The sequence below is a fragment of the Acipenser ruthenus genome, chromosome 6, assembly GCF_902713425.1.
Source record: "Acipenser ruthenus chromosome 6, fAciRut3.2 maternal haplotype, whole genome shotgun sequence".
NCBI classification, from domain to species: domain Eukaryota; kingdom Metazoa; phylum Chordata; class Actinopteri; order Acipenseriformes; family Acipenseridae; genus Acipenser; species Acipenser ruthenus.
Genome location: NC_081194.1, coordinates 31,993,097 through 32,010,428, shown reverse-complemented (window position 1 = coordinate 32,010,428; position 17,332 = coordinate 31,993,097). Strand labels below are relative to the sequence as shown.

The window sequence follows — 17,332 nt, the reverse complement described above, 5'->3', positions numbered from 1 at the left end:
AATGACCCAAAACACACAGCTAAAAGCACCCAAGAATGGATAAGAACAAAACATTGGACTATTCTGAAGTGGCCTTCTATGAGTCCTGATCTGAATCCTATCGAACATCTATGGAAAGAGCTGAAACTTGCAGTCTGGAGAAGGCACCCATCAAACCTGAGACAGCTGGAGCAGTTTGCTCAGGAAGAGTTGGCCAGACTACCTGTTAACAGGTGCAGAAGTCTCATTGAGAGCTACAGAAAACGTTTGATTGCAGTGATTGCCTCTAAAGGTTGTGCAACAAAATATTAGGTTAGAGGTCCCATCATTTTTGTCCATGCCATTTTCATTTGTTTTATTATTTACAATATTATGTTGAATAAAAAATCAAAAGCAAAGTCTGATTTCTATTAAATATGGAATAAACAATGGTGGATGACAATTACTTTTGTCAGTTTCAAGTTATTTCAGAGAAAATTGTGCATTCATCGTTTTTTGTGGAGGGGTACCAACAAATTTGAGCACGTCTGTATATTTTTCTTCAGCCCATATGCAGCCCTGAACAAAGATGGCTATGCAAACCAGAATAAAACCAGGCTATGCAAGTGATTGATGTCAAAATAAATGTGGCCCTCTTCTTGGCATCCAGAATTATTGCGCTAAGAATATATTTAAAATAAACAGGGAAATTTGAAAGACATATAGATAAATAAAGATTGTAATAAAATGGTAACATTTGTGAATATGAGAAAATAAAATAATCTACTGTGACCCTTAGTTTTATATAAAGGTACTACACCATTCCCTTTTATGAATCTTCCTTATAACATAGAATTTGACCAGGCATACTGCACAGAGCTAAATGTAGGATTTACTACACTCATTTTTTGGATAAAAGTTTAAAAAGTTTAAAAAGTACTTATTTATTATGCTGTAAAATATGATCACACTTTTACTATGAGGCTTTTTGCAGTAACTGAATATTTTCAATCCTATAATAACAGTAAATACTTCCAATTGACAGTATGCGCTATGCAGCTGTAACTTCTGACCCCTAAGGCAAAAGATAAGGCATTTAAAAGCTTCAGATGACTGTCAAACGTGATTACCATTAATCATCTTTCAGTAAAATAAATCAGACACATTATCAATAATATCACAGTAATTGATTCTTTTCCAAACTTCAATACAATGAGTTATTTACATTTATTTACATTTTAAAGTAGCGGTATCAAATACTTTAAAGATTTTCTTACCTCTTTTTTGCAACGTTTACTGTATGTTCTACAATAAATAATACAAATAGTTATTAGGATAATTCATTCTTTAAATGTCCCCTGAATATGCCCAAAAGATATAAAGTGGTTGAATCCACCATTCCATTGAACCAAGCAAGTGCAGCTTTTAATTGGTTATATTCCATTTGAACAACAAATGAGTTATTCATGTGAGGGACATCCCGTTGACACAAAAGTATGTGATACATTCTAGATTTCCCTGTTCCTTAGAATATGTTTTTTGAACACATCTTAATTTGGGTGATATTGCATTTAAAATTCTTGAGAGTTTCTTGAGGGTTTTTTTTTACTCAAATAATGTTAGCTATTAACTCTTGAGGCTGGTCATACTAGAAAAATTTGTGATGAATAGAAACAGCAACATAAAATATTGTCAACATGCTTTTCCTGTTTTGTCCATTCCCATTTCCAAATGTGTTTTCCCTTTGGATGTAACGACAATCAATATTATTAATCATAAACAGTAATTGTTGCAATAGCCTAAAGCAGAGATCATTTTAGCAAGGCGATCAATAAGGAATACAATAGTATAGTTTCTTTATTTGCATTAGCACAGTATCAGTACAGTTTTCTTTTTTTTCTTTTTTTTTTTATAAATATTAGAAATATATAGTATGTGCATAAAGGCCTTTTATTAAGTATATTCCATCTGCAACATTGGAATAAAAAATAAGTTTCTGTGTTTATTTGCTTTCATTGCCAAATTGTTTGTGGTCAATAAAGCAAATAAGAATAATTGTTGTTTTTGTTTTTATTGTAAGACCAAGTTTTTGTACAGCAGTTCAAAATAATATTACAGTTAAAATGTAAGGCTGTAGTTAATGCATACCCAATATGTTTGCATTAAAGTACTTGGTGAAAGTACTCATGACTTTAAGGTAATGTTGCATTTTACTCGCCCAAAATACATTTTACTCACATAGGGGCTGATGTTAAGGACAGGCGTAATGCAAACAATTGCGGCTGCAAAATCCAATTTGCCAAGCGACCAGGCAATTATTTTGCACTGCGGCCTATGTAAGCTTAAGAACAATGCACATTACTCAACACACACAAATAATGAGCTGCAATCATGATAATGAGGGTTGCAATGAGCACCACCTGTGCATCAGGATATTTAGCATCTGCACTTCCAGCCCAGAGGTGAGGTGAGTTAGGAGTACAGAGAGCAGTAGGCGCTGTATGAGATTTGTAGAGCATGGAAATCAATTCAGCTATTATGTCTAGGAGTGAGACGGTAACGCCTTACCACCGCATCCTCCGGCACCCCAAACAAAGTGACCTGTCCTCAACAAAAGCCAAGCGTCGCCGCATCAGGATGTGTGCCACAGCAACCATCCTGGGGCCATTCAAGTTTCTGGAGGGTCAGCAACTGCCCAAGTGCAAGGCAAAATCCTTACATCTCATTATAATGTTTGCACCCTCTTAGTATTCTCTGCCCAATTCCATGCTCTTTTCTTCATTTGAATACATTTCAATATCATTGTAATGGATTAATGATGGTAAAGTGCTAATTTGATAGCTAGTGCAGAACGGCAGGTGAAAACCATTCTTTACATACGCTGCATTTTTTGTGGCCGCTAAAGTCCCACTTTACGGCAGCTAAAAACAGTTTGCACATGAAAAACACAGATTTTTACCTGCAGTATGGGTGTTTCTCAGCCACAAATCACTTTGCACGTATCCTTACATCAGCCCCATAGTGTCTAAATTGGAGAGTAAATTACTCAATGACCCAAAACCTAATCTAGAGTGCTACCTACTTAGTTGGTAAAAGTGCACTTTTTTTTTGGAAATACATTTGACAAAAATGGTGGTGAAGTAAAAAAAAAATATATATACAAAAGCAATTCCAATATAAATATATGCTATAATTGCTAATGAAGAAACAATATGCTTATCAATTGCAGAATAGCAGCTTTGTGAGTATCCAATTTACAGTATGAACTGTTTTTGATGAGATTTCCAGAATATTTTTTGTAATGCATCTTAATTAGGATGATATGTATTTATGCATTACATTTACAATTCTGAGAGTCTTGTTTTATTTTCACTCAAATAATGTTAGCTGGGAACTCTTGAGGCTGAATATCATAATGCCCTAATGTGGTCTAATCTATAGATATTTGTAATTCTCATAATATAGTATACCTGTATTATGTTCTTTATGTTCATAATAGGTATATTGAACTTTGTGGTGCATAAAATCTGATTACTATTAGCTTTGGGCTTCTCGCTACAATAAACTAAACAAACTATGAGACTATAACTGTATATTGAATGAAATGAGTTATATTAATTCTGAAATGGCAGTCCTGGTGTCAAAAATTCAGGGTCAGGGGTCAGGGTTTGTTGGTGATAATTGAAGTCAGTATTGTAGGTTTTTTAAATGTAAACAAATGGAGCCGGTTTCATATAAGCACATAATCTGTCCATTGCCACTGATAACAAATCAGTATTTCTAGTCTCCAAAGATCTACTCTGAATTTGAGTGTTTAAAACATCATTAATATGGAAGAAGGATAATAAGAACTGCTTTTGTTATCCCTGTAGGAACCATGAGCCAGCTACCTTTGACAAATAAATTATATTTTACAGCATTGTATCAGAGGCGCTCTGGTTCCTCTCAATCGATATGTTTGAGTGCCCTGTGAGAAAAGATCAATCCTTTATTCACTGGCTTTGCCTCACAAGAATGCCAGTGTCACATAGCAGCATCTTGAAAAACCTCAGATGTAATTAATGCTCGTTCTTTCACTTCACATAACCCAGTTATTCACCTATTGAGATTTTCTGCTGCTTCCTTTGGCTTACGTCATTAATCTTGCATTCATTTTGCTCTTCTGTAATCTGTAATCAAGTCCCTTGTCTTGTTCATGCTGTACTCCTACAAATATCTTTATTATCCTTGAATAATAATCATTCATTTCTCCCCACCACGATTATTATGTGAGTACCAAAAAAAAAAAAAGACAAACAATAATAATAAAAAAATAAAATAAAAACAATTGGGATATTAATATAAAAATGCTGTACCTTGAAGAATCAGAATTACCAGCAATAGTAACATAATGGTGCAAGAGTACATAGTGGTCGTGGTAGCACACTTCTTATAAAGAAACATTATGGTGTTGCATTATATTTATGTCCCACAAGTGCAATGATAAACTAAATATTTGCACAACAACAAATGCAAAATAGTAATAAAAAGACATAAGCATAAAATCACCAACACAGTCCATTAAAACCCAGTTTTGACTAATGGCAAACAGTTCTCCTCAGAAAGATAAAAGAACCATTATTTCCCACTTGGTTCTTTTATCGAACAAAGTTGAAAGTGCCCAAAAGCAGCTTTAGTGAACTACAGTACAATGTCAAGTAACAGGACTAATGGAAGGAATAAGCTGTCTTGGGCAGCTGATTGTGTCCATAATTGCCCACAACAAGGATGCATTTCAGACCAAAAACTACTGCAAGTGCCAGCTTTTACTGATACACGTAATAATCCAGTTAATTGACACTAGATACTTGACTAAGTTACTGTCTGTCTGACTATAGCTACTGTATATTAAATAAGTCCTATCAATACCAGCATATCCATCTCCCAAACATGTAATTCAATCAAGTTAGCAAGACATACTGAGTGATGTATTCTGACCCTTTTTGTCTGTTAAGGTCATAGCATAAAGAAAAAACCCAGGGACATCTATTGGTGATAGGGTGACATTATATATAAGATAGGCCTCACAATACCTTATGCTCTTGCTTTGAGTTCAAGACAAAACAAAGAACTACCTGAGGACCTGTAGAAAATGTTTCTCTTTGCTTTCCGGTTAATGCTGCTCAATTTCACCTGTTTTGTAAATATGTAAGCCCCCTGAGTTAAACTGAATGGCAGTTTAAAAAATAAATTATTATCTAACAATTTTGGATTAAACATTAACTTTATTTCACATTTCTTTGTAAGCAGTTTATAACATTTTTCCAGTAATAATTAGGTAAGGTCAACCAAAAACCTTACTTAACAAAACATTATTTGCACATTCTGCATCAGCACTTTCACACTACAGGATGATATTCTGAGAATGTACAGGAAAAATGCCAACAAACAATAAAGATAACTGTCAAGCACAATAAAATTGCTTAAGATTTTCAAAAATTGCTTTTTTGTTATTATACAATTATATATTAAACGTAGGCTTTATTAATAAGAAAATTATATTTTTACTACTCCTTAGTGTCTCCTTGTACAATTTAGAGGTAAAATATGAAAAATGAAACACGTTCATATAACAGCATAACTTATTTGGTGCACTGTGGAGACTGTAGTTCGATAACAGAATGCAATTCAGACTTGTCTGCCTCTCAATGTTAGTCGATAGTTTATGGATTAATAATAAAAATAAGATGAGACATTTACAGCCTTCTACCGAGGTTAAGAAAAGAGAATAAAGGGTTTTGAGGCCTGGGTGTGCACTATACACGGCTTAGGCGCTTAATTACTTTGTAACTTCACATCCGGGTCAAACAACTTTCAGGACGCCATTCAGTCAGTAGGACACAAAAGTGTTTCTCAAAAGTATTGTGGCGGAGTGTCCCACCCCTTTGTTTATTATTTATTTATATTATGAGGTATATGTTTATATGACGGTGAAAGCCAATATTATTTGTTATTGTTTTGTATTTTTGATTTTAAAAACCTAGTGAGGATGCGTGACTGATCAGCTACTGATTTATTTAACTAGCTGACAGTCACTCATCCTTATTAAACTCGTGCAGACTATGGGGTAATAGGATAATTAATTAACAGTTAGTTAACCACTCGGCCAGAATATAAAAGCCTGCAGCTGTCTGCACTCAGGAGGAGAGTGTCAGAGGAGAGACGTAAGTCTGTGAGAGAACGAGAACGAGAACGAGAGTTAACAATTGCTATATACTTGCTGGCTAAAAACTAGCACGATACTTGTTAGTTTCTGTTTGTTTGGCCAACGCGCCTTTTTGTTTTGTAGTGTCTTGTGTTTGTTTAACTCTTTTGTTTGTATTATTATTTAATAAATGAGCTGAGCGCTGTTGCGTTTCAGTTTTGCCTGCTACTTCCTGAGTCTGTGTTTCTGGTCTGGCGTCACCACTGCAAGCCAACCTGTTCACAGTATTCACAGGTAACAAGAACAAACTTTATGCTAATACAGGAAGTAACACTTGTCATACAGCACTTTAAATGTATACTTCATGGTTTGAAATGATTTATAATGTTTAGATGCTGCAGCAGGCTTGTGTTAAACATTGGAGAATAATCCAGGACATGTGTAGAATCGACAGAGGCTTGCTGAGTTCTTTGACGCTTATTCAAATGTTTTCCTGGTGCGGAGTTTGTACCAAAATGACTTGGTTTTTGATGAGCCTGATGGCATCCTTCTATTCTCAGCATTTCTTATTTTATGTTTTGTTTTTATACTACATGCACCAACACAGGTGAGATTTGAACTCGTGACCTACTGGGTCATGGGTGCGCCTGTAATTTATGTAATCTCCAGTACCCTGTAAAGACTAAATTAACTGCATTCCTGATATTGAATTTGGTAGATTCATTTAATTAAAGTTTGAGAATACCAGTTTCACTATTGTTTTTCCTGTCATACCAAATTCAGCAGTCTCTTGCCTATTGACAAATCCCAAGCCTATTGACCTTAGGCCAGGCTTGTATTATTAGTGTACCCTGAGTAAACCTGAGAAGACAACAGCATTACTAACAACATATAATTGCATATACAGGAGCTGAGCTGCAGTGGATTACCAGTGTATATAGATTCATATCAGTGTGACTTCAAAATGAAAAACAGAAAAGAATCTGAGAATGTTTCCATCGATACTTTTCTATCAATGTATAGCAGCTTCCCTTGTGTACATTGGCTCCTTGCAGTGCATGACCATAGTACCAATGCGTTTCCATTGTAGAGCATTGTGTAAGAAATTAAATGATATGAAATCATAATTCTATCTGCTGTGCCAAACACATTTTCTTTTGTCTTTCCCAGATGTACGACATTGCACTATACCCCAAACCTTCCCTCTACTAGTATTATTATCACCTTCCACAATGAGGCTAGGTCAGCTCTTCTGCGGACTGTCAAGAGGTGAGTAATGTAACTGATTGCATGAGACAAGCACAGAGGAGCAGGGTTTGAGACAAGTCCGTTTTGTTAAATGAACTAACTGTAACTGAATTGGCACCCAGAACTAACACTTGCTGAACATTCTTTATAGTAATAAGAACATTTCTTTAAAATATGAAATGCCTGCAGGTTTGAAATAGACTCACATTAAATTATTCTGGGTTTTATTTGGAAACTTTAGTGATGCTTTGCTGAAAGCCTCCGGTATGGAGCTCCTTGTTTTCTAAAAGTGTTTGATATAAAGATATATATTCATTTTATTAACAGAAATCGTTCTTAATTACACAGTATATATGTAGTGCTTGTTCAGTACTTTTGTAATTTGGCTGTATTTACAATGTAATTACCATGTAATCTCAAATGCAATAGAAGTATGCTTACAGTGTAACTAGAGACACGTACTGTAATGTAATGTTACCAAAAAACAAACTTCTGTTTAGATGGGCCCAACTGTCAGATAACTGATATAAAATGATCTCTTCTACTTGATTAGTACAAATGGACAGCAATATCCACATAGAACAGAATGAATTATGAAAGAGCATATTCTTAAAGCCTTAGTATGTCAGCAAATGTTTAGGACTAAAATTCAGGTAATTGTTTATTAATGTAGTTATTAACTTATTAACTTTATTAACTTGCAGAGCATCTTAGCCACTGTACAAAATATGCTCCATGAAATTCTTGCCCTTAGATCTTGGCATGTAATTATTGACATTTGCCCTACTTTTCCCATACTGATGCTATACATTTGCCATGATTCGCTTTCACTGCCCTTATTTCTTGCTAGTTTCATAATATTGAAGTCAATGTCCACCTAATTTATCTAATTTACTGAAAACATTACATATGGTCTGGTATGCCATGAACAGCTATGGCCAAACATTTTGCATCACCCTATAGAATTAAAACATTTAGCTTCATAAAGGCAAATGAAACCTGCTGAATAATGTTACATTAACATATTGGGCAGCAGTGTGGAGTAGTGGTTAGGGCTCTGGACTCTTGACCGGAGGGTTGTGGGTTCAATCCCAGGTGGGCGACACTGCTGCTGTACCCTTGAGCAAGGTACTTTACCTAGATTGCTCCAGTAAAAACCCAACTGTATAAATGGGTAATTGTATGTAAAAATAATGTGTAAAAAATAATGTGATATCTTGTAACAATTGTAAGTCGCCCTGGATAAGGGCATCTGCTAAGAAATAAATAATAATAATAATATTGAATTACATACCGCTTCGTAGTTTTCCCCTATACTTTTTAACAAAAATTTGACATTTCGAAATCTAACATGAAATACTGTATTACTATTATGATTTCTGGTAGAAATGTTGTAGTTTCTTTGATTACATTATGTTAAATAAAATATATTATTATGTAAATTATGTTCATACAGTTTATTTTTATTTTGTATTATGTCTCAATCCTAAAATGCTAGGTTATGCAAAACTGGTTCCATAATTGGTTCCATAAATTACAAAAGAAGACAAAAATGATTTTGCTAATATGAAAAATCTTAAGGTTCTTGTCTTGATTATGAATTAAACAGGTTTGATTCAATCAAAGTTTGTCTCATGAGTCCATCAGCATGACATATTTAAAGTATTGGTTTTCATCAGATGTTGTTATTTTAGCTGATTTATGTGCTCATATATGTGCTTTACCTTTCTGCTGCGTTTATACAAATGTAAACTTTGATTTGCTGTGCTTCTACTCACAGATAAAATGCTACTCTAAATACAACTGAATGTGTCGGGTATTAATTGAACTGTTAATTAGAGTGGCGCGGTACCACCACAGTTAGGGTTGAGTAGGCTTTATTGTTTTTGCACTTCGACCACGTTAAATGGACTGGCACAACATTTCACATGGATGGTCTTGTAGGGTAAATGTCTCGACGTGGTTGAATTCGTTCCAGTCAGATGGCCTAACGCTGAGAATTTTAGTGTGACATTTTTAGGCTAGGAAGGGGATGGCCCAAAGATGGTGCTTTTACTGGTAATAAAACAATATTAATATTTGGTGTTTAAAAAAACACTGCATTTATACGAATTTCTGTAAATGTAAAATGGTGAAACGTCAGGCTACTCTCAGATCTGTAGTTCTGCGGGAGTCTTAAACAATGCAAGCTCTCAGAGTTCACAGCACACAGCTTTTCAGGAAGTATGGTGTAGAAATGTCTTACATTTCCCAGTTTATAAAGCACAGATTTTATTATCAATGTGAAATAATTAAATTAATCTTTTAAATTTGACAGCAGATAGTATATGTTTTTTTTTTTTTACAAGGAGAAACTAGGATTTTTGTGAATACTGGTGGTGTTTTTCTTGAAACTCTAGCTAAAGTGCATTTACAAAAACTATTATGACATCATGCATTAATAAGAGGGGCTATTTTGTACTTGTGTTTATTATTCTTCTATGGGTGTGCAAGCAACTTAAAGCATTATTTATTTCACAAAGGGCAACATATACAAGGTAAATACATTCGTATTCATGCTGTACTTTCTGTACCTTTACCAAAGTTATTTTTTGTGCATTGCATTTAAATCAAATTTTAAATGCATTTGCTTGAAGCAGTATATTAATCAAATTTGTGAATATATTTTTCTTGCTTTGTTTTATGTGTGATGATGGAGACCACTTAAGTTGAAAATGTTTTTACAACAGTTTTTTATTTTTATTTTCTGTTCATAGTTATATTCAGTGGAGACTGTGTGGTCCAGTGGTTAAAGAAAAGGTTTGGAACCAGGAGGTTCCTGGCTTCAAATCCCAGCTCATCCACTGACTCACTGTGTGACCTTGAGCAAGTCACTTAACCTCCTTGTGCTCTGCCTTTAGGATGAGGTGTGAAACCGAGGTCCTATTTTAAGTGGCCCTGCAGCAGTGATTGTTGTTGCATAGTTCACAGCTTAGCCTCTGTAAATTGCCTTGGATAAAGGTGTCTGCTAAATAAATAAATAATAATAATATTATATACTGCTAATATAGTTATTCATTATAAATAACATGTTTAATCAGGAAACTTGTTTTCATGTCTTCTACAGTAAAATAATTTTTATACTTTTTACCCAACTCGCTAAGTTATGCTTAAGTTTAACTGAGTATAATTAAATAGCTTGCTGCTGGCCATTTCCAGGATTGATATAGCACACTTTATGACTGCTTTTTCCAACTTTTATTCCTACACGTTCCTGTGTGGTTAAAATAATTCTATAGATGTGGAGACAGTAGCTAACGTGCATTCTTAAATTTCACATTTTGTGCTCTTGAATTAAATAAAGATAGACAAGTGTAAACGCAACCTGAAAATGAGAAGGATCTCTGCTGCCATCCGGCCCTATGCTGGCTTAAGTCTGAGCTGTAAATGTAAATGAGGCTTAGGAGTGTAATAATTATTATGCAATACAAAACCATGTTACACCGACTATTTTAAACACCTTGCCCCCCTCCCCTAGAATTAATGCTGTGGACTCCCATGTCCATCAGCAGCATTAATAGTCTCCTCTGGGTGTGGTTTTAATTAGCTTGGTATTTTATAGCTCCCAGCTATCCACACTTCAGTGTAGAGGGATTAACTCTTGTGCCTAAATGCGATGTGAAGTTAATTATTTATCGTTTCAGTTCAACAGTTCTGTGGATAGATAATTTGTGGATTATCTTTTGTTCTGGCTTTCTTTACCTCAGTTATGGACTCCCCATGAACATTTCTTTACTCATTTGTTTGTTCTGGCACCTGGCTTCACACGTGGGTTTGTTCAGCTGCTGGACTTTGAAGACCTTGTATTTCAACACACTGGAGGTCTTGCTGCCTTTTCAGCATTTATGAGTTAAGCAGTGGGTCTGATGAAACCCCACTGGAATGAAATACATTGCAGAGACTTGTTCTCTGAGATTTGCTGAAATCAATTTAAACATTAAGGATAGGTTGAGTATTTTCCCTTGCAGTTACTATTGCTGCTAACTCCAGGTTGTGATTAAGAACATAAGAACATAAGAAAGTTTACAAACGAGAGGAGGCCATTCAGCCCATCTTGCTCGTTTGGTTGTTAGTAGCTTATTGATCCCAGAATCTCATCAAGCAGCTTCTTGAAGGATCCCAGGGTGTGAGTCAATATTCTAGGTGAGGTCTTACTAATACATTGTAGAGTTTTAACATTACTTCCCTTGATTTAAATTCAACACTTCTCACAATATATCCGAGCATCTTGTTGGCCTTTTTTATAGCTTCCCCACATTGTCTAGATGAAGACATTTCTGAGTCAACATAAACTCCTAGGTCTTTTTTATAGTTCCCTTCAATTTCAGTATCTCCCATATGATATTTATAATGCACATTTTTAATGCCTGCATGCAATACTTTACACTTTTCTCTATTAAATTTCATTTCATGTGTCTGCCCAATTCTGAATGCTGTCTAGATCTTTTTGAATGACCTTTGCTGCTGCAACAGTGTTTGCCATTCCTCCTATTTTTGTGTCGTCTGCAAATTTAACGAGTTTGCTTACTATACCAGAATCTAAATCATTAATGTAGATTAGGAATAGCAGAGGACCTAATACTGATCCCTGTGGTACACCACTGGTTACCTCACTCCATTTTGAGGTTTCTCCTCTAACCAGTACTTTATGTTTTCTACATGTTAACCACTCCCTAATCCATTTATTTCTTGTTGAAATAAATTATCTAATTTAAATACAGTGTAACAAGGGTGTTCTGTTACTGTGTGGGTATCTGCTGAGAAACGCAAAGGGTTTGAAGTTGAAACACTGCTCAGGCTTCAAGGTTTTATTAATTTACAAGGGGTTGCAGTGGTTGGTGGCCACCACTAGGGTGCCAGCAATGCTATCCCTAGTGTGAAAGAACATACACACAGGTGTACATACCATAGTCCTTCAAATTTAGGACACACTTTTTAAACAATTTTATTCTTCTCAAAAATCAAGTACAGTATAGTGATGCATGTATTAAAATTACCAACAAAAGATTACTGAGTACACAACGGCAACGTGACCTAATACCGAGAAAAGACGAACCAAAACGTTACTGCCCAATCTCAAATCATCCATGACATAAAGGCAGCCATTTTCAAAGAAGCACCATTAGCTTCCTGAAGAACTGGAAGAGAAGTTTTTAAAATTTCAGCATTTCTAACAAACAGTACCAGCTTGGACTGATTGGAAATGCTGATCAGACTCCCGTATTTTTTGACATGCCAAACAATACTACAGTTCACAAATTGGGGGGAAAAATGGGTGTGAGTAATCACGACTGGAAATGAGAAGCAGCAAATAACTGTAATCCTCTGTGTGATAGCAGTCGGCCGCAAACTGTCTCCATATGCGTAATTGAGGCTGTATCTTTGTAAACGCATATTTATTTGATGTTTTATTTTTTCCTCAAATTGAGGGTGGGAAATTTGGGCTGTGTCTTAAATTCGAGGGTGTCTTAAGTTTGAAGGAATATGGTAAAATATAAAATACAAAACAAAACACCCTGGTACATAGGAACAGGTACAAACAAAGAAAGCACAAAGAAGAACAAAGGACTGGCTTTCCACAGCAGTGTGGAGTAGTGGTTAGGGCTCTGGACTCTTGACCGGAGGGTCGTGGGTTCAGTCCCAGGTGGGGGACACTGCTGCTGTACCCTTGAGCAAGGTACTTTACCTAGATTGCGCCAGTAAAAACCCAACTGTATAAATGGGTAATTGTATGTAAAAATAATGTGATATCTTGTAACAATTGTAAGTCGCCCTGGATAAGGGCGTCAGCTAAGAAATAAATAATAATAATAATTAATTTGTATTCCTGATTGATCGTCTTGTTATAGCAATGTAAAACATCCCGGAATATAATATTTATATATAGATTTACCTTTCAAAAATGTTATTGACATGACAGATAGGTAAATTAGTAGGTTAGGTTGAGGGGGGCTAAGACGATGCCGAGAAATCCTGAAGATCAAGAATCCAGTCGCTTGTTCACCAGTCACTAACACGCATTGCAAGTGAGTGAAAACCCAGACTTACTGGTCACGTGTTTCTGGCAATTCCTTGTCCTGTCATTTCTCTAGGTAATGCATGCATTATATTCACAATTTACCACTGAGACGCCAGGAACCTACAAAGTACAGGAAGCTTGATAACGTGCGAACACAAGCTGTGCAGCAAAATTGCTATACTCATTATATTTAAATATAATGCGTAATTCATATTTTTTCAATGCATAAAACACCCTTTACGCAGCTTGTGTGGAGCGCTGGGTCCAATCAAAGGTTAGAATTCAAAATGGTAGTCTAGCAAAAAACAAAACAAAAAAAAACCAACTGTTTACTGTCCTCATTTAATCACATTACTTTATTCTTACCAAACTTTACTGGTTTACAATTCGCTACCAAAGTATAATAGTATTCTTACCAGCAAAATATTTTCAGAGGAACTGTTTTTTCAGATGAACTGTTTTATGACTTTATCCCCTAGCCCAGTGGTCTCAAACTGTTTTGTTCATGGACCACATGGATTTTTTTTTTTTTCTTGGTGGGCCACACAATAAACAGTATAGCTGACTGAAAATAAGCACATAAAAAAAAAAAAACTATAATACTAAGGATAACCATGGACACACCTTTGTTTCAATACGATGGGTGGGCCTGTTTCTGTGAGCAAAGTTATTATAAAATTGGAGTTTTAAAGGACATAACATGAATTTACAGAGGGAAAAAAAACAACAGACTGTTATATTTTTAAATTGATAATTACAACAGAAATATATTTATGTGAATTAATTACAATACACCCATGAGGTACCAGCACAGTTAGCGCTACGAATCTCCAGCTGTAATCTTTATTTATGAAACTGAATGTTTGGATGCTGCACGCTGATTGGCTGTTGAGGATTTTTTACCCTGCAGTTAAATAGTACAATGCACGGTGGAACTTATTTTTGCCGAAGCACAGTTCAATTAATACATTAGCAATATGCAACATATTAAACTCGCAATAAATATACACGTTGTGAGAGGTCTTTTAAAGTTTTAAAAAATGAGTGACATTCCTTTCATCACAATTGATCTTTTTGGAGGCATGACAGTATAATGCAGGGGCGCTGGAACTAGGGGTGCTGGGGGTGCGGCAGCATGGCTTTGCATGGCTTCCATCATATACAGGGGTTACAGTTTTGTTGAATGGCTTTCAGCACCCCCACTTTAAAAACTGTTCCAGTGTCATTAGCACAATGGTCAGAATTACAAGAAGCAAAACCAAGAGACACAAAGATTTAACAAGTCAACAATTTAATGAAATTGAAGAAAACAAAAATGCTTGGGCAGCTGGTGTTTTTATTGATTTGATGAAACATAAAGAAATGGTAATTGACGTTAAAGCAGTGTCTTAAATGTAGGCCTGTGTCACACAGCTGGCTGGGTGGTGACATCAGAACCAGAAGATAAATAACACAGACAGGACAGATGAGATGAAATGATGAAGGCGCTTGCTTGTGCCAGTTTATTATAAATAAAAAGGTTTTAACCAAACACAGGATACAGCGCTTGAGGCCAAATAAAACAGACAAACAAAACGGACTAACACTTAAACGGTGGACGGACAGACACACAAACACGGTGAGTATATATAACCAAACAAGTATTGTGCTGGTCCTACCAGCACACAATAGCAATTGTTTCTTAATTTACTTTACTTCACTTTTTCTCCACACCCGTTCTCCACTCACCGAACACAGAACCCCGAGTGAGTGAAACGTGCATCTATATATACTGTTGTGCTGGGATTCAATTACTAATTAATTATTCACTTGAATCCCAGCACGTAAATTAATTATGTGCAACCGCGTGCTCACATATTATATACTTTAAATGCACGTGAAGTGCAATCCCGTGCCTAAATACAATTATACACTTTAAATAACTTGTGCTGCACACACCCATTTATATCCCGTGCAGCCATCTCTATACACCAACATTAACACACCACAGGCAACATACAACATAAAACACAAGAATACACACAGGGGCGGGGCACATTGCCACAGCCTGTTACGATAATTCTATGCTTCAGTGCATAATTCGGCTGGTCAAGAGTACTCCATTTTGTTATGTTAAGGCTGCTACCCACCAGACGCGTTGCAGCAACGAAACTATGCAGCGATGCAACAAAATGAATAGAACCTATACTTTTGGTAGGTATCTTTCACAACACAGGTGATGTGGGAGCAGGTCAACTAGGACATTGAGCAATTAGAGAACAGCTTCAATGCACGTGGTCCAGCAGGGTGAAGCAGTATCCAAAATGATGGAGGAAACAATAATACATGCCGTTGAAAAAATACACAGAGCTTTATGACAAAGGTCATGTACCAGAGATCATAGATTTGTCAATAGCAATTTTTAAAAGTTGTATAGATCTGGCAGTTTTTGTCAGGTTATGTCAGATCAGTTTACAGAGTGATTGAGACCAGCACGGAGGCTTTATTCATTTTAATTAATTACAATAAATGGAAACGTTGAAAACCTCCAGTTTAATGTCTACAACAAATAGAACCTTGTTTGAGCGACTATTTTTCTCCAAAGTGAAAGGATATATAATACAATTTTTTTTTTTTTAAATAAACATTTTTTATTGTATCTGTTTTATAAGCGGGATAACACTCCAGGGCTTGTGTGTTGTGTTGCATTAATTACGGCTTTGTTGCACAAAGCTTAGCTGTTGTGTATCCCTTACTTTACAAGCTGCGGTGTTGAGTGCAATACACGAAAACTCCCTAGTAAAGAATACATTTTAGACACTCCCAAAACTATATGATGGAGAGTTTAGAACTTTTTTTTAACTCGGAGATATTCTCCATGTATGCATTTTCTTCCTGCTTCTGTAGCTGAGTTTTTAAGGTCTAATTTTGGGTTTGCAATGGGATCTATAAACTATGCTGCTGCTTCCTTTCCGTAATTATGTAACCTTTCCACGGACCCACCTGTAGGGAGCCGGCGGACCACCAGTGGTCCACAGACCACAGATTGAGAACCACTGCCCTAGCCCATTGTGGATTCTCTATAGCTTTAATACCAGGTTCAAGTTGGATCCCTAATTGCTGGACACCAAGAACCTCAGAGTTTTACCTTTTATTGCTAATGTTAAGTTGATTGCTTAGGTGTAGGGTCGTGTAATGCACAATCAACACAAAATCTGGAAAAGTTAAATAAAAACCCAGAAATAAAAACAAACTAAAATATATGTAGTCGCACCTGTTGCACAAAATGTATGCGATGACAAGTCAGGCAGTAAAATTACTATCATAAAGTGAACACAACCTCCTCCTAAATACTATCATGTGCACAGACTAGTAATTATGTAAAATACAAATGCCTGTCAAAGCATGCTTTACCATTTACCTAATTTGTATATGATTTAATAGTCAATACACCAAATACTGTGCTAAAATTCAGAACCTTCTCAGAATCAATGTCACCACTGTAGAGGAACAGTAAATAAAAGTTGTGTGATTTATTTTATTGCTTACTTTAATCCTCTTATGATAATACATATTTTTTTAAAATCCAGATCTATAATTAATACTATCACTACTCCTTTAGTAGCATGCAGAGCTTTTATTAAAATGTACTAGAGACTGGGTCCAAAATACAGTAAAGCATTGCTTTAAGGCCACCTCAGTAAAAAGGCCACATTTAAAAATCCCCTATCCTATGCAGCACATTGTATAACTGTGTGATCCTTTGTATGGCTGATACATTTATTAAGTGACACCCCTGGCAGGTATTCAGTAATATAGCATGGGTTTTTAAAATTCTGATGTGAAGGCATTGGCTTGTTGGATTGTCATTGTGATGCATGTGATGCACCAGCAACGACCCTCTG

At 35.7% G+C, this 17,332-nt stretch overlaps 1 protein-coding gene across 2 annotated transcripts in view; it reads left to right on the top strand.

The window, feature by feature from the left end:
• The window catches only part of galnt14 (UDP-N-acetyl-alpha-D-galactosamine:polypeptide N-acetylgalactosaminyltransferase 14 (GalNAc-T14)), a 142,768-nt gene that overhangs the window by 67,308 nt on the left and 58,128 nt on the right, over positions 1-17,332 (top strand). For both annotated transcript variants that reach the window (XM_059025335.1, XM_034017804.3), the window contains exon 3: positions 7,313-7,411. In XM_059025335.1, coding sequence (XP_058881318.1) covers positions 7,313-7,411 — 99 coding nt within the window. The remainder of the gene's footprint in view (positions 1-7,312; positions 7,412-17,332) is intronic.